At 42.0% G+C, this 18,430-nt stretch overlaps 1 protein-coding gene across 2 annotated transcripts in view; it reads right to left on the bottom strand.

The window, feature by feature from the left end:
* Positions 1–14,444, bottom strand: part of TAF4 (TATA-box binding protein associated factor 4) — a 113,832-nt gene extending 99,388 nt beyond the window's left edge. For both annotated transcript variants that reach the window (XM_042465127.1, XM_042465129.1), the window contains exons 1-2: positions 13,978–14,444; positions 10,798–11,856 (exon numbers count right to left, since the gene is read on the bottom strand). In XM_042465127.1, coding sequence (XP_042321061.1) covers positions 10,798–11,856; positions 13,978–14,419 — 1,501 coding nt within the window. In that variant the 5' untranslated portion in view covers positions 14,420–14,444. The remainder of the gene's footprint in view (positions 1–10,797; positions 11,857–13,977) is intronic.
* Positions 14,445–18,430: the final 3,986 nt, after the last annotated feature.

The following is an 18,430-nucleotide window of genomic DNA, read 5'->3' as shown; positions in this document are numbered from 1 at the left end:
AATATTCATCATAGGAATGATTTTGAAACCCAATAAAGTACACTTTACAAATTATTATGCCTCATCATCACAGAAATCAATCTATAATGCTGCAAAATAAATCATCCAATATAGCATCTAGAGAGAGACTTCTCTCTAAACACTTATGTTTGAATCAAACCATTCAGAAACCTGGCATAGCAATATGACAGAATATAAGGAACTCTACTAGAGACCCATCTACATCAATAGCTTAAACTATTTAACATAGCAGAATACATTAATTTGGCCTCAGAGCATTTTTACTTATCCCTCAGTGAGTTAGACGCTGGCTGCTATGGGCTGGTAAATTCTCATTTGTCTCAACCATTGATATGAGTTAGATTTCCTGTATTCAATAAACAAGTGGGCAAGGAATCTCTGTAACACTTCTTTTTCAGCATTCTTGCATTACCATGGCTGCTGTCTCCACTATGGCTGCTCTTATTCACATTTCAGTAAAAAAAAACCAATACAGAATCCCTAAGGGTCACCATAAATTGAAAATTACTTGAACACACACACAACAACATAAGACCCATGCAGTTTTTAACTCAATGTAAGGGATGTGGTGGCTTAGTGGTTAAGAACCCAATTCTGATGATCAGGAGATCAGAAGGTTGGCAGTTTGAGGCCCGAGTGCTGCATGATGCGGTGAGCTCCTATCACTAGTCCCTGCTTCTGCCAACCTAGCAGTTCGAAAGTACACAAATGCAAGTACACTCATACCTCCATATTTGCAGCTTTGATATATGCGGATTTGATTATTTACGTATTTGATTCATATGTTCTCTCTAGGAATATCTAGGTCCTCCAGTGCAACTCTGTGGTCAACTTTAACCTAAACGTTGCACTGGAGGACCTAGAGATTCCTACAGAGAATACTCTACTAGCCATTGTAGCTCCTCCAGCACAGTTCTACGGACAGTGTCTGTCGGACGTTGACCTCAGAGTTGCAATGGAGGACCTAGAGATTCCTAGAGAGGTGTCCTCTCAAATAAAAATATGGTGTTTTTGTTATTTGAGGTTTTTCCATATTTACTGGGGTCTTGTGCCCCTAACCCTAGCGAATATGGAGGGACAAGTTTAGATAGATAGGTACCACTTCTCAGTGGGAAGTTACAGCGTTCAGTGCAGTCATGCTGGCCATATGACCACCAAAGCAGCCTCGGACAACGCTGGATCTCTGGCACAAGAGCACAACAAACTACAGTTCCCATACTTCCTTGTTTCTTGCATTTCTAGAATTATTTTCTTCTCCTTCTCTTTTCTCAGTCTATAAGCCAGCCATTTTCTTGGTTTATTTCAAAGTATTCAAGAATTCAAAGTATCTCTGTTTCATAAATTTCAATTTCATGGCTATTTCTTCTGTCATTTTATGGGAGAGCTGCTTTTGTAAAATCTGACTCTTTTCTCAATGTTGTTTTCTTCAGTTCCCAGAATTCCACAGCACTGAGCTATGGCAGTTAAAGTGGTGTCAAACCAGACTTATTCCTGTAGTGGAGATGCAGCCTGTGTAACCAGGGAATGAGATGGAAATGACAGAGACAGGTGCAACATGAAGGTAGAGGAACATGAGAAATACAACAGTTTAAAGGATTGAATTTAATGTTGGAACACTCTCCAAATTTAGATATAAAAGTACAAAATTATCCTATTCCCCACCACCACTCCCTTCTCCTTTTGTGTCGTGTCTTTTAGATTGTAAGCCTGAGGGCAGGGAACCGTCTGACTAAAAAAATTGATGTACAGCGCTGTGTAAACTTACAGCGCTTTATAAATAAAGGTTAATAATAATAATAATAATAAAATTACCTTTGAGTCATTATTGGTACTCTCTAGAAGTGCTAGGCACTTTCGTAACATACGTCACACTTTCCTTGCTTAAGAGAGGTGTTAAACGGCCACAGACAGCTAAGATAATTCACCTAATTTTTCAGAGAAATTCCATAGGTTGGAGAGGGGGAGAAGATAAAGCAATGGGTCTTCAAGATTAGAGAACCCACTGAAAAGGGTTATATAATAGCAGCTGTCCTTCTCTTTTGAAATTTAGTCAAATTTAGGTGCCACATGAGACAAGCACTAATAATACCCAAATGAGATGTAGCTCTAGTCTTTCTTGTTGGAACAAAATATAGGGTGCCTATCCAGGATATTCTAGTATTATCCTGCTATGCTATGCAGATGAAAATTCTTTTTTTTAATAATAATAATAATAATAAAATTTTATTTATACCCCGCCCTTCCAAATAGATCAGGGCGGCTTACAAAATGCACCTTAGTGCAACAGTGTACAATTTAAAAACAGATTAAAACAACACAATTCATAAAAACAATAAAAGACCCCGTAGCCCAACCTCACGGCCACGAGAGAGGAGGGAGGCCCACAGGATGTTTAGTCGGGGAATGCCTGATTAAATAGGAAGGTTTTAAGTCCCTTCCTAAATTGGGCCAGGGTGGTAGATGAGCGGAGCTCTATGGGCAGCGTGTTCCAAAGGGCTGGGGCAGCTGTGGAAAAGGATCTTCTGGCCGTAACGGCCAACCTTGCCCCAGGCACCTTCAGGAGTTGCTGCCCAGATGTTCTGAGGGTGCGAGGCGGAATGTACGGGGAGAGACGGTCCTTCAGGAATCCTGGGCCCAAGCCATTTAGGGCTTTATAGGTGATAACCAACACCTTATATTGAGCTCGGAAGCGAATAGGCAGCCAATGGAGATCTTTAAGCACCGGTGTAATATGGCTGGTCCTGAGATATTTGTTTTGCAATTGATTTGGTGATTCAGGAGGGATGGGGCAGGTGATACAGGTGGTGACCCTGGTGAAGCGGAAAGGGATCCGATTCACACTGTACACAGGGACACAGAATGACTGAACTTTTGTTTTGCGTGTTCGTGTATGTGTGTTTTAAGCATGCACCTGTCGCCTGCCAATTTATAGTGACCCCATGAATTTCTCAGGGTTTTCTCAGAGGAGGGTTGCCAGTGTAACCTCTATTTTATGAGATATTTGTGTGCATTTAAACTTTAAGGTAAAAAGATGAGTTTGTTCCTTGTGCAAATGACAATTCTTTTAATGTTTTATTCTCCAGAGACATCAGATTCACAGTCATTCTTTATTCAGGACTAAAAGACAGCTGCAGTAGAAGCTACTATTTTTACTTGTTTTTTTAGAAGCCAATCTTTCGTTGTTGATGGTAATATTTAAACTGCTAAGCCCCACCACAAAACTGCTTGGAACTCAAGAGGCCAGGCACCTCTCTCTTTGTAGATCTGTCTTTCACAGAAAAAAAAATCATTTTAAAAAATAGTAGCACACTTCTGGAGGAAACAACTAACATATATGGAAAAATAAGTTTCTGCTTGTCATCCTCATCATCACAGTGCCATGTTTATGTGTGATGTCTTTATATAGCTTACAACTGAAGAAGTGACACTGAGAAATAAAAGAGGGAAAGTACAAGTTAATAGGAAATAAACACATGCAACATTTGTTGCATTAATTTAGGTTTTATTTCAGTGGGAATATCTATAAACTAAGGGGTTGCCAAAGGCTTCACATAGGTGTCATGTGGTGACAGAAATGAGATGGAAAGGGTGACATCCTGAAGACATTCCAAAAGGAATTTAAGCATAAGGAGGCAGTTAGGGAGAAAGGATGGTTCTGCTTAATGAAGCAACTGAGCCCAGATTTAACAAGGATACCAAGACAACTTTTATAAAGTGTAGGACAGCTATTACATCAATTGAATTGGGCCGTCTTACCTATAAGCACTGTTAGCACAAGCAGAATCCATGACCCAGGCAAGAATCACTACTACGTGTGAATACTACACACAAGGACAATTTCATGGTTAAGGCTTTCTTATATGTACTGTATAGCGATATCCTTGAATTAGGTCCGTGAGTGGCAGCATTGAAGAGGCAAGGGTACGGTGAGAAATAACAGAAGATGAAGCACTTAAGGGCCTACTAGCAGTTGTGCAGGGTAACTATTCTAAGAGGTAGAAGCTCTGAATAAACGAAATTTCCATTCATTGCTAACAACATTTTGTTAACTTCATTATCCTACATTAATTCTAATAGTTCAAGGTTATTTTTAACTTCTTGGAGAGTCTTCTGTTTTGGAATGTATCCAAATGTCAGTTGTGAAATTAATAATAATAAGTCCCTAAACTTACTGACTTCTATAAAGACAATGGAGATGTGAAAAAGCACCCAATCATGACCCTAGTAATGAATGACAGCTCTTTTAATAACAGAACTTTTGTGGAGCTTTGTAATCATGTATGTGATATGCTACATGTCTGAGGCATTCTGGGCTAATTCTTGACATTTGTAGTTTCATTTATCTCTCTCAAGTGTAATGCAGGGTTTTTTTAACTTACAAAAATGCAAAGAAACATTGTCTAATCCTCTACAAGAGGTAAAATGTTCACTCATCTGTGGAAAAAATAACCTTCTAACACATTGGACACATTCAGACATCATGATAACCTTGGCTTATCATGCTTTAACACAGACCACAAGCATGCTCATTCCCCCTTGGAGCAGGAGGGGCTACACAAATGATAAACTTTAGGTTCAGGGCTTGTTTAGCATGATGTTTAAACCCCATCACCAACCAGATCCTTGGCTTGTCCTTCCATCATCAAGAAAGGGAAAGAGCTGTAGAACAAACAAAAAAAACCTTAAAAAACATTTGGCATTGGGCTCAGACTTTACACTATACAAACCACAGACCAAAGGTTCATGATTTGTTTAAGTGTTCCTACTGCAAGTGGATGCATTCAGGTAATGAGATCCTCGTGGCGGTTCAGTCCCAACAAGGTGGATTTCCACAGTACTCCAGATTATTGACATGGAATATATAGCCATTAATTTAAATCATTCAGATTTTGTCACTAAGAAAGGATGAAACCTTCATGCTAAACTATAAGAAATCAAAACACATACAGTACAAGAAATTCAACAAAGCTCCATAGTATAGGAAAAGATACAAAACACATACACACCCACCCACAATCAATTCTGGCAATTCTAATCCACTGATAATTAAGGTACAATGGGAAGCAAAATTCACTCCCAGCCCTCCCCAAGAGGGTATTTCTGCCACAATGACAAGCTTACAGGGTCTTCCTAAGCCAATGGTTAATACCATATTAAATTTTTTAAAATCAAATTCTTATTTTGAAAATAATGAAGTTCTTTTTGCATATCACTACTCCAAGGGGATCACAGCAGGATTGTAAAACTTCTACTCAATAGAAATAGCTTTTGATGTGCATTTCAGATTTATTAATACTTCTTTGCAACTACATACCCAATCTCTGTCCTTTTACTTTTCTAAACTTCCATTTATTTCCAGGATGCAAAACTGATGTTACCAGAATTCTTATTCTTTCCCTGCCAATAATCTAGTCTGCATTTTTAAATACTTGCACCATTGGGGGGTGGAGGCCGCCTGCCACACTACCTTGCAATTTAATCAAGTCTATCCTGCTTGAATCAGCCATAGAACCCATTATCACCCATATTCATCCATGCCCCTATCAACCAACATGTTTGCTGTTCCACTAAAGCAAAACAGCCATAAAATACTTCAATCTGAATTCCATGCTTGTCTTTGCCCTCTGCAAGACTTTCAGTGTCTTCCCATGGAGTGTGTGCACCAAATTATGGAACCTGGTAATAACTCATGCTTTCATTAAACTACATCTCTTTGCATAGCAATATGCTTGAGAGTGAAGTTCCATTTAAGATTTTTAGGCACAGTAAGCTTCCAGAAGAAATAGCTTCCAACATGAGGGCATGGGTGAGGTGGGGTGGTAAACTTGCAACAGCTTCTTGCTACTATAACTTCCTTCAAACTTTCTCTCCCTCTCTCAATAAGCATTTCTTTTTAGCCATTAAAGCACAACAGGATGTCCCTTTGTATTCCACAAAAACCCCTAATTCCCAATTCTGACATCATTATCTCAATTCCCAAACCTTCCACCTTGTAACTGTTGCTACTAAGGACAGAACATGGGATCCTGTGCATGAAAACTAGATTTTCTAACACTATAGTATGGGTCCTCCACCAAACTGTGGGATCATCTTGTTCAACAGAGCAGAGCTGGGGGGCGGGGGGGGGAATTATCCTGGATGCTATAAAAAAGGTATGAATTAGATCTAGCATCTGGCCAAGGTAATGTTTACGCAATTTTTCCTGTTTTATTTATATTATCTGAAATGTGATTTAATAAAAAATCTTAAAATGACAGTATACTCTTCGGCTGTAGGTCACCTTCAACTTATGTATAAAAGAGTAATTATAAAATATTATAAATAATAAAGAAGTAAAATAAAATTGCGTACTTGTACAATTTGTAACGCAGTGATTTCCCACACCATTATAAAATCATACGACTTTTGGATAGAGAATGGAATTATTTTTATGGTCATAGACCAGCACACTATACCACTATGAACACAGCACAGGAAGGCCTCATCTATTTGACATGATGGGGACCAGAGGACTGTCGGAAAGTGGAACTGGTGGAATCCAGGTTTTCCTTAAGCTTGCAAATGGTCATGAAAAGCTTTAAAAACACACTACACAGTATAACATTTTACAATATGTGCAAAAGCTAAATAACACACTATATAAACACACAAAAATAAAGTACAGTAAAAGTAACAAAAGCTCACTTTTAATATCCTGCTCTGCTCTGTATATACAGCGCGCCCACGCCATACGCGGGTGCGCCATACGCAGTCTTGTGCATACGTGCTCAAGCCGCGGGGAGCGCACGGGGCGGAAGGGGGGGCCACACCACGCCGCCGCACCACCGTGCATGAGCCCCATTGTTTCCAATGGGGCTTGAGCATAGGCGGAATTCGCCTTACGCGGCGGGATCTGGAACGGATTCCCCGCGTAAGGAGAGGGCCGACTATATAATCACATTGTATATATAGCACACACTCTCTCTCTCTCTATTATTGTTTATGATAGATAGATAGATAGATAGATAGATAGATAGATAGATAGATAGATAGATAGATAGATAGATAGTAATAGTGTAAGAGACACACTGGCCTAAATCACAGAACCACCACAGACTAAAAGGAGATTGAAGGAGCAAAGATGATGCAGTCACAGAGACAGGGGATGGAGGAATGGTGCCAAGCAACATTCACTCAGGCTACATCCACACAGCAGAAAAAATCTGGATTGACACCACTTTAACAGCCCTGGCTCAATACTAGGGAATTCTGGGAATTGTAGTTTTGTGAGATATTTAGGCTTCTCTGTCGGAGAGCTCTGGTGCCACAATAAACTAAATCCCCAGGATTCCCTAGCACTGTGCCAGGGCAGTTAGAGCAGTCTTGAACTGGATTATTTCTGTAGAGTGTTTTGGACCTCAGTCGCAAACAAGCCTCCATAGCCTCCATAGCTGGCTTCTCAACTTTTCGCCCTCTCGGCTCTCTTTGCAAAAAGTCCAAACTGAGTCTCCATAGGAAAAAGAACTCATAATGTTCTGCTATTTCCACACACTTGCATGATAAGTACCATCAATTTAAGGTGGGGTATGCTCTTTCCATAGGTAAACCCTTGGGCCACACAAATATGCTAGTGCTCCCAAATGAGCCTCTTAAGGCTGGAAGAAACAGTGGATCCCTTGTCAACTTAACGGAACCTGTCTGTAATTTGCAAGTGTTGAAAGAGTGAATCGTCAGAAAACAAACCATCAAAATATGGGGAAACCTGTACACAGGAGAAGTGTAAAGCCTGATTCTGTTCACACTTATGAAGGAATAAATCAAACCAAGCACAACTGGACTTACTCTCAAATAAGAGCAAATAGGACTGCAGCTTTAATTTTCATCACATGAGAGCAAGAAAAAATTCTTAGATTTTGCTGTATGCATATCTCCAACTATTCTAGAGCAGGACTATTCAAAAGTGATAGTCTGTGAACCAGTGCTGGCCTACAAGCCAATTTCTGCCAGTCCCTGGTGAGCTTCCAGGAAGGAAAGAAACAAACAACTGGGCACCAGTCTCTGGCACACTTGGGAAAACATGCCAATCTCCTACATCAGATAGTTTAAGGAGCACTATTCTAAATCTAAAGAGTAAAGCACATATTTTTGCCAGCTGACCACTCTTTAAAATCACAAAACTCATGTTAAGAAAATATGTTGACGGTGATGTATAACAGTAGGTTTTTGCTTTTGTTTTTAATAAAAGATTCTTTTTTCTTTCTTTCAGGAGAAATACCTGAGGGGCATTATTTCATACTTGGATATGTAATAAGGTAAAGGAAGATTTACACATAAGTAGCAGCAAAGTTCTCAGCCACACTTTTAACATCCAGTTACCCTCAGTATTAAATGGCAGAAGAAAGAAGATTATGTGTTAAAAGCATCAGCCACAACATGTGTGTTCCTCCTTACTACAAAAATGATGACAATATAGTTTATTCTCTTTCTAGGTAAGAGAATTTTTACCTTTGGTGTGCATGAGATTATTTTGTTCAATCTTCTCTTTTCAAGAGCCCAGAAACAGGTCATGAAGTCATCCTCTGTCTTCCTGTCCCTAGAACTGGATATTCAGAGGCATACCTCTTCTGAAGACATAGGTGCCACCTAGCTATCAATGCTCACACCTGCATTAGTGTCTTGCATTACTGTAATTAGTTTTTTCTTTCTTTTTCAAAGCCATCTTGCAGTAATAAAATCAATACATTAACTCTCCATCCCTTAACTACTCAAGCCTGATACTATTTGTCTTAGATGGAGTTAGTCTAGAAACAAGGTAGCTCCTAACAAATAATTACACATGGTCTAAAATAATGGGGTTGTTGAAATTATTCTTCTTCCCTCTCATTTCACCACCACCCCAACCCAATACGTATATGCATTCTTTATTAGCAACTAGCCACGATATTCCATAAACACCATTTATATTGCAAAAGAAGATTATGGGAGTACTTTTAGAGAAGCAGGATGAACACTCCTTTCCCTATGTCTTTAATTTTAAAATACAATGAGCAGCAATTACATGGTGTAGAAAGCTTTCTGATGTAGTTCAAGACTGCTTTGAATCACAAGCATAATTAAGCTTGAGTATTTTCAGTCCAATCAGAATTCCCAGTTTATGGAATACCTAGCCAACCTTTAAAGATGACCTGAAAGACAGCCTTCAGTGAACTGAGCAAGATCATGAACTACTGTATACAAAATCCTAGAGTATTAGAAAAGTACTATAAAGCAATATAATAGGGCTTGCCGACTTGCTTATAAAATGAACACATCAATCTAAGCATTCTGCCAAGTATGTTTCAAATGAGATATTAGTTTTGCTACTCAAAAGATCCACTGAAATGAGGCACACAGAACATACGCACCCCATTGATTTCATTAGTAGTAATAATAAAATTTAATTGGATGTGCTCTGTATAGTGATAATGTCACCTTGCTATAATGGTTCGGGAGAATAGTAACATCCAACTAAGTGTCAGTTACTGGTACAAATCCTAATAGGTATGGGAGATCCTGGTAGAATCAACAATGATAAAGGCCCAAGACAGGTCATTCATATTAGTGCCATATGCTTTCCAAACTACACACATAACCAGAAAGCTAGTAGTGTTTCACTCGTAAAGGAATGACAAGTCTAAATGGAACAGGGTTGCCCATACAATGCTTAGTAAGACCAAGAAGCTAGACACACTATGGTTACTATCAATTAAAACACTTCAGTTAAAGGTTACAAAAGTGAAAATACTGACACCTAAGGTAACTTGCACGACAGAGGAACAGATAGCAGAATGAAGTTAATCCAGCCCTATTAGGTCTTGGTCTACAGAAGCTCCTACCCATGTTACATTCCATACCAAAACATTATATTAGTGAATACATGTGCAGCAGCACTACACATAAAATGGTGAGTTAAGGACAGAATGAGATCAGAATACTATTCCACACATGCTGATTGTCAAACATCAAGCCTATAGCATTGTATCTCTTTATCAGTTTAATCAAAGGTATTTGAAAAAGCAAATTTACTCCCAAATGGTATTTGCTTTATACTACTTCTAAAACAAGTTTCAGAATGAAACAGAGAAGTCAGAAGATGCTAGGAAACACCTTTAGAAAAGTAATCTTCATTTATCAATTATGGCACTTTATTGTTCTACAGTTCTGCTCAATTAACATTCAAAAATAAAACAATCTAGGAGCGCATTCTTTTAGAAGGGTCTTCAACAGATGCTTTGGTTCCAATGAACACCAAACACACCAGAGCTACTGCATGCCACTCTGGGAAAGGGGTAAATACAAATTACAGCTGTGTGGTCCATAAGCCCTCTGCTGGAATCCCAAGAATCTTAGCTTGCAACACATTAACTGAACTGTGTTTCTAGCCCTCATGTTCACAAACATAACTGTGAAAAGAAAATTATTAATGGTTTAATGGGAAAAAGAAAGGAGCAATCCATCACAGCCCAGCTTTCTCTAACATTTTTGATATCCAACTTTTATCTTTCACCTCTGAGGACTGAAAATCAGATGAAGAATACTATTAAAATAAATTTCAGATGTACCCCAAACATGTTTATCTACTTAACATCAATTACAAGCAACTGAAATAGGGAAAGCAGAACTCCTCCTACACAATTGTCAAAGAAGCTGTCATAGTACAAGCTATCCATCTTAAGATTACATCAGATTTGGCTCTCTTTAAGCAACAGATACCAATACTGCCAAGAGAAAAAGGAACTCCTTCTAGTCTTTGCTTACCTGGTGGCAACTGAAAGTTCTGAATATTTGTCGGATTCTGAGGAGGCTGACGAGGAGCTAAAACAGTGGGAGTCAAAGTCGCTCTGATTCCACTTGTAGTCGCTGCTGGAGTCCTCGGTAGACTCTGTGCAACTGTATTGGCAGCACCCTTAGCCAGGCCTGTGGGGGTACCTGGAGCAGGAGGAACTCCACCAGGATTAGGGGCCACATTGGGCAGGCCAGCTTGCATAGTTTGCCCAATAATCATATTACCCCCTGTAGTACTGGGCTGGCCACCAGAAGCCAGGGTCTGCTGTTGGGTTACCGTCTGCACAATAGTTTTAGGAGACTCCGACTTTATAACTTGTGTGGTGGGTGCAGTCGGTACACCAGAACCAGGCTGGCTGTTCACAAGAGAGGTCTGGAGGGAAACACCAGAACCCACAGAGGCTGCAGCAACAGCTGCAGCAGGAAAACTCCCCACACTGATGGTCGAATTGATCACAGTATTGCTCCCATTCTGGGTGGCTGCAGCCACCGAGGGTCCTGCCGCATGAATGGGTGGCCTCACCAATGTTACTGTCGGCCCTCCAGTTCCAATGCCCGGGGGTTGTTGTGAGGATATCACTGTAGGTGAGGGTGAAGACACTGAAGACACCCCAGTGCCAAGGAAAGAAGTCTGGATGACAGTATTTGAAGCAGAGGGCAACAAGGCATTAACAGTACTGACTTTCCCCACATTTCCAGGTCCATTGTTAACAAGAGGGGTGACAGCTGGGACAATGGCTGGGTTCGCCGTTACAGGAGTAGCTGAGAAAGAAGTATGAGAATTCATCACCACATTGCTCCCATTCAAAGTCTGCACCGCCGTGGACCCAATTTTACCATTCCTGGTTGATAAAGCTGTCGCCATGGTGCTGATGACTACTGATTTGCCCTGGTTGAGGGTCCCTGGGGTGACAGAAGCTTCGGATCCACCTTGGACATTTGTAGTGGTGCTGGTCGTAGTGGCTCCATCCAAAGTGGAACCCTGGGACCTTGCATTATGATTGATAACACTCCCTTGCACTCCACCAGCTCCTGCAAATGAAACAGATGGGGTCAAACAACGAAAACATTATCAAATTATAGGTAAGACAAAGAAGTCTTGTGGCTAAACAAGACAAGGAGAAACTACCTCTCTCTTGCACCAAATTATCTCAGTTTCTGTGTTGAAACAACACATTAAGTAAAAAAAAACATTAAGCTCTACAGAAAAATTTAGAGGTTCATCCTGCTGTTTCCTGCTGACAACTGACAGCTATAAACTACTCGATTACCAAAGTTTCCCACAAAAAAAAAAATCTCCTCAGTTTTTTAAGGGGCACAAATATATAGCAAGAAATAAATTCTTAGAAAGAGGTTTTTTTCTCCCTCTCTCTGAGTGCTATAGCACTGTGTTTGATAACATCCCATTATGAGCCTGGTCTTGCAGCTTCATAGCATGGGGGTGGGAGGGGGGAACAGGTTGAACAAAGTCAATATCAGAAAGCCGGAGGCCTCCAACCCCTCCACTTGATCCCCTTATCTGCTGTACCAAAATCTAGTGGCTATGTGTTTCCTGACCAAACGAACAAGAAAAAGTGGGGAGGAACAGTGCTGTCAGACTGATGATACCAGGAATGAGGTTGCAAGCCAGTGTTAGAGGAGTTCATCCTCCCTCCTAAACACACACACATTAAACCCTGCTGCTCTTATTGCTGCTCCTACAAAGGAAAACAAATACTAACAAAGGTGCTTCTTTCTCACCCAGAAAACCTGCTGTTTCTAGCCAAGACTTACACCTCCTCTGGATCTCCAGGCCCGGCTTTTAGTAAACACAAATAGCAAGCTGTAATCAGAAAGGCAGCGTCACACAAAACAGGGACAGCAAAGGCTTCTTCCTTTAAGATCTCACTTCGCTAACCTTGTGTCATGACAGGCAGTAGCATCCTTGTATTATTTCAGCAACATGAAAGTGAAGGGGGGGGGGGTATACAAGCCACATATTGGAAGGGCAGAGAAACACTGTGTTGTTCTCCCTCAAATTTAAAATGTTTCCTTAAAAAAAAGGTCTCTTTTGTTATAAGGAGGGGGACTGTTCACTGATGGGCTGTCATCTCTCCCATACAAAGGGGGGGGGATTATGCTCCAGTTCTGTACATAGCAAGCCTTGGTTTACTATGCCAGAAGAAGAAAAGCAAAAGACTGGGTATGACGCCTACAAAAGCAGCCAAAGGGACCGGCATTTCCATAGAGATATTTTTAAAGCAGGTTCCTGACCCCGAAGTCTCCCCATCGCTTCCTCTTCTGGGGGAGGAGGGGGGAGCTAGTGTCACCATTAATAACATCCCCTCACAGACACACACTTCTGCAAGAGCGAATGGGAAAGGGAAAGAAGAATCCAGACAGCTACAGAAAAAGCATTATGCCGGGGAAGGCTGAAGAGATCTCTCCTGTAAACAACACAATTCCTCATCACTCCAGAAGGAAGGGAAGGAGGTGGAGAGAGAGAGAGAGAGAGAGGGAAAGAGGGAGGGAGGGAGGAAGAAGGCAGACAAGTCAAATCATAAGGATCTTCCCTTCCTAGCCTCAAACACTCCAGGTAACACCAGGAGGCTCCACAAATGACATAATCAGGAGCAAAATATTCAGGTGAGCAGGAGCAGAGCTAAGCCAAGGAGCAGGACTGACCTGCCTCCCCCGGATCACAACAATAACTACACATACACACACACACACACAACCCCTATTTGCCTTTGCACTCTACATGTAGGGAGATAGCCCCAGCCAAAAATAGTGTCCTGGGGTGTTGGGGGGGGGGGTGAGAAAGAGGTCTGGCATTTTAGGAAGGCCTCTTTGCTCCCTATCTTCCCTTCCCTTACCCCCATCCCATCATCCCCTGGCAGAGCCCAATCCTTACCAAGGCAGCAAGGAAAATTGGGGGAGGATAGGAATATTAGAAGGGGGGAGAAGAAAGGGGGGGGGGTAAAGGAGGCCCTAAAAAGAGAGGCTGAGGAGGAGGGAGGCAAGGAGTCATGGTTGAGGGGAAGGGGAGGCCCCTGTTCCTGAGGAAGAGGAGCAAGAGGAAGAAGTGGAAGCAGCATCAGTGCTCCTTCCTCCCTTCCTCCCCACTCTCCTTCCTTCCTTCCTTCCTTCCTTCCTTGTTCCTCGCCAGGTTACCTGGCTTGGTGGTCTCTGGGCCACTGAGTCCCATCTTGGCGGTGGAGGCGGTGGTAGTCGTGCTGCCTCCTCCTCCGGTGTTGGTTGTGGTTGTGGAGGTTGCGTTGCTGCCTCCTCCCTCCGTCTGGACATTATTCGCATTGCCTCCCACTACTACTATCCCTCCTCCTCCTCCGGGGCTGGGGCTGCTGCTGCTGCTGGTGTTGCTGCCGCTGCCGCCGCCTCCGCCGCCGCCGCTGCTCACAACATGGTTCCCCAGCGTCGGGCCCGCGGCCCGGAGGGGCTCCTGTCCCCGGAGCGGGTGGTGCGGGTGGTGCTGGTGTTGGTGGTGCCCCGAGGCCGCCAGCTGAGACTCCAGGGAGCCGACCAGGTCGCTCACCACCTTCTCGTCCACCTCAGCGTTCAGGAAAACCTCATCCAGCAGATCCGAGCCCGCCGCCATCTTTTTTTTGGAGGGTTCCTGTGAGCGGCGGCGCCCGCCCTCCTCCTCCTCCTCCTCCTCCTCCCCTCCCTCGCGTCCCTTGGCTCCGCCCCCTTTTTCCCTCACTCACTCATTTTACACATAGGCGACGCTCTCCCCTCCCGCCTCGGCCTCTTGCGCCCCCGACTGAGCATGCGCCGAGCCACCGGCCCAAGGAGCATGCGCACGGGAGAGACACAGAGGCCGCCTTCTGATTGGCTGCCGGGTAGCTATAAAAGCCGAGGCAAATGGCTGCGAGGCTTCAGTCAGGGAACGGGCGGCGGGAGGGCAGGCTGCGGCCTAGTCTTCTCCTCCTCAGGGAGTCGGCATTGAGCACTAACGTTTGAAGGGGTTTCGGGGCTGAGGCTATGGAGTCAGGGCGACGGATGATAGTGGCCTCCGCCTCAGAGGCTTAGCAGCAGCCGCAATTCTTTGTCTGAGGGAGCCCAAAATGGCTGCATGTTCTGGGTGCAGAAATAACCCGCTTTGACTCTTTATTCTGTCTCAAGGCTGTGGGATTCTGGGAGTTGGAACTCCCAGAATTCCATAGCCTTGAGACAGAATAAAGAGTCAAAGCCCTCAGAGGCGAGAGGGGAAAAAGTCACCCGCCGCGCTGCTCCCCTTGCCCTTGACGAAAAGGGACGCCTCAGGAGCTCCCCCTCTTTAAGAAGAAGAAGGAAAGGGCTTCTGATTTCCCTCAGAAAACCCCTTTTCCACGCTGCCCCTCAGGGCTGTGTTCCTTCTCATGACTGCCCTCCCCTGACACACGAACACATGTCTGTGTCTATATATATATATATATACACACACACACACACACACACACACACACAGACGGATGTGAGGGCTCTTGTATTGGACACTCCAAAAACCCAAGTTTTGTACAGGAGTTATTTATTTGCTTTGGGGTTTGTGTAAGTAGAGTGTGTGTGTGTCTGTATATATATATATATATATATAGTATATGTATATATTAATACTACATACATTACTAAATATATTTAAAAAGGCACTCAGATAAATATGAGGACGTTATATCGGAGTACCTTTTTAATTTTAATTTAATTTTAATTTTTTGCTTCCTTTGCTTATCACTGAATTCCTCAAAATAAAATTGCCCACAATAATACAAGGGTCACAGAAGTTGCTAAATCTAACTCTTAACTGTCCTCTTATACATCTGCCCTTTATTAAGTAAGATGAATGGAAGATCTGACCTTTGTTCTGTAAAATTCTTGCTGGAAGAAACATGCCTGAATGTCACTCTTGTAGTTGCCAAATTTCTCTCCAAGGAAGCTAGGATTAGAACTCACTATAAAGGTAACATATCCATGCAAGATCCACAAGATAGTGACGCCTTTATTGGGACAATCAAAAGGCACATACATGTTGCAAGATTTCGAAGCTCCACCAGCTTCTTCCTCAGGTAAAGATGTCAAAAATGATATGGGGGGGGGGATTGGCCATGGTCCAAAACACTCTGTAGAAATAATCCAGTTTGAGACCGCTTTAACTGCCCTGGTTCAATGCTAGGGAATCCTGGAAACTGGTTTTGTGAGACATTTCACCTTCTCTGGCAGAGACCTCTGGTGCCACAATACATTACAATCCCCAGGATTCCCTAGCACTGAGCCAGGGCAGTTAAAGCGGTCTCAAACTGGATTATTTCTGCAGTGTGTTTTGGACCATAGTTCTATTTGCTGAAGACTATAATTACATCTTGACCAAATGCAGGGCTATGACTAACTGACATTTTCTCCCCAATTGTATCATTTTTAACACCTTTGTCTGATGAAGAAGCCAGTGGAGCTTTGAAAGCTTGCAATATGAATAATGTACGTTTTGGTTGGTCAAATAAAGATATCGCTGTCCTGTGGATTTTGAATGATGCTGTACTTACACACACACAAGGTGACCAATTGTCATAACCACAAAGGAGGACAAGGCATCATAAAATACAGGACATTCAAGAAAAAATGTAAATAAAAGCTGAAAACATTCATAGAAACATAAATTGATCCTTCTTAGTCCTGCTCAAAATGGAGGACATTTGACATTCCTCCTGGAAAGAAGACTAGAATGTAAGACCTGTCCTGGAAAAGGAGTACAACTGGTCACTCTGTATACAGGGTACTTTGACACATAAGAGATTGTCAATGACTTGGAAGGAAAGCCGGCGAGCGCTAAAAATAGAAAAGTGTGTGCTATGAGGTCTCTTGTTTTGAACACTGCAAAAATCAATATAGATAGATAGACAAACAGATACACACATATACTGAGCCAGTGTGGTGTAGCGGTTTGAGCACTGGACTAGGACTCTGGAAACCAGGTTTCAAATCCCAGCTCTGCCATGTAAACCCACTGGGTGACTTGGGCAATTCATACACTCTCAGCCTCAGAGGATGGAAATAGCAAATCTTGCCAAGAAAACCTGAACAAATCTTGGCAAGAAAACCCCAGGACAGGTTTGCCTTAGGGTCACCATAAGTTGGAAAAGACCTGAAGGCACACAAGAGCAAGCAACAATATACACATGTACAGCACACACTTTCCATAACAGCTGCCATTAGCTTGAATATTCCTGTTGGAGCCATGTAGTCCTATCTTCTAGTTCACGTTGGCCTTTAAAAATATACATCTCCTTTGTGTAAAGATAAAAGGACTGCTTTTTCAAAAAGAAAAGGTCAGTGGATGGCAATGGCAAACTCCTGAAGAAATTTGCCAACAAAACCCTATGACAGGGTCGCCATAATTCAGAAATGATTTGGAGACACACAACATACTTAAAAGCACTGAGAAGGGACTATATGGCTTTCCCACCAAGCACCTTCGTGTCTACATAAGACCAGTGTTGCCAATCTGGTGACTTTCACACCAAAATGGGTACTTTTCAGAGCCTTTGGTGTGATTTTGGTGATTGGTTTTAATGGTAATTTTGAGAGTTGAAATAAGTATTTGGTGAGATATGGGGGGGATTTGGTGAGTTTTGGCCAAACGTTTGGGGAATTATCTTCGAGGCTTCTTGGCAACACTGCATAAGACACCCTTTCTCCCTAAAATTTTAATTTTTTACTATTTTAGATGCTATCATTTATGTTTACATCTTTCTTTTGTCAACCTGCCCTGAAGTCACTTGTGTACAGAATTAGTTTTCAAACAGTTTCTGAAGACCTTTTATGTTTGCACCACAGAAATTGTCCAACCACAGAAATCATAGAGTAATTAAGTTGGAAGGGACCCCAAGGAGGGCCATCCAGTCCAATCCCATTCTGCCATGCAGGAATTCACAATCAAAGCATCTCCAACAGATGGCCATCCAGCCTCTGTTTAAAAACCTCTAAAGAAGGAGACTCCAGCACTCCAAAGAAGTGTGTTCCACTGTCAAAAACACACTTTCCTCCATAAGAGGCAGTGTCTCAGATGTCATTGTTAACCATATGGACTTCACACCAGTCATGTACTGTTTTTCAGACTTTTGTTCATAATTAATATATTTTGCCAGCAAGTGATTAATTCTTACCTGACACTTTTCCTGCCCCCCCCCTTTTTAACTGAAACATGCATACATGAACATATATATCTTTACATTTCCAATCTTTACAATTCCAGTGAAATCCAATGAAATCTTTACATTTCCAATGAGAGTGTAACACAGGGATTAAGGCTAATCAAAATAATTACAATATAATAAATAATAATGACAACAATGGTGTTAATCTTAAAAGATGGTTAGTGTTGAAAGTTGTATATCCTTGTTTAATAGGGTGATTATCAGTGATGCTTTTGCATTAACCTACCCTTTAGGGGGCTCCACATATTAGAGATCATAGGTCATGGGATGAGATAAAATATTGTAATATTTGAACAATTTATACACCCTAATATTTATTAGGGGGCTGTTCTCATTGTGGTTAGTTCTATCTCCTTGCTCTTTTTATAATGAATTGGAAAAATGTCCACTTTCAGGCTGTAGTAGTCACTGTCTCCCTTGCA

This window comes from Sceloporus undulatus, chromosome 4 (genome assembly GCF_019175285.1).
Source record: "Sceloporus undulatus isolate JIND9_A2432 ecotype Alabama chromosome 4, SceUnd_v1.1, whole genome shotgun sequence".
Lineage (NCBI taxonomy): Eukaryota > Metazoa > Chordata > Lepidosauria > Squamata > Phrynosomatidae > Sceloporus > Sceloporus undulatus.
This window is presented reverse-complemented; position numbering and strand designations above follow the sequence as displayed.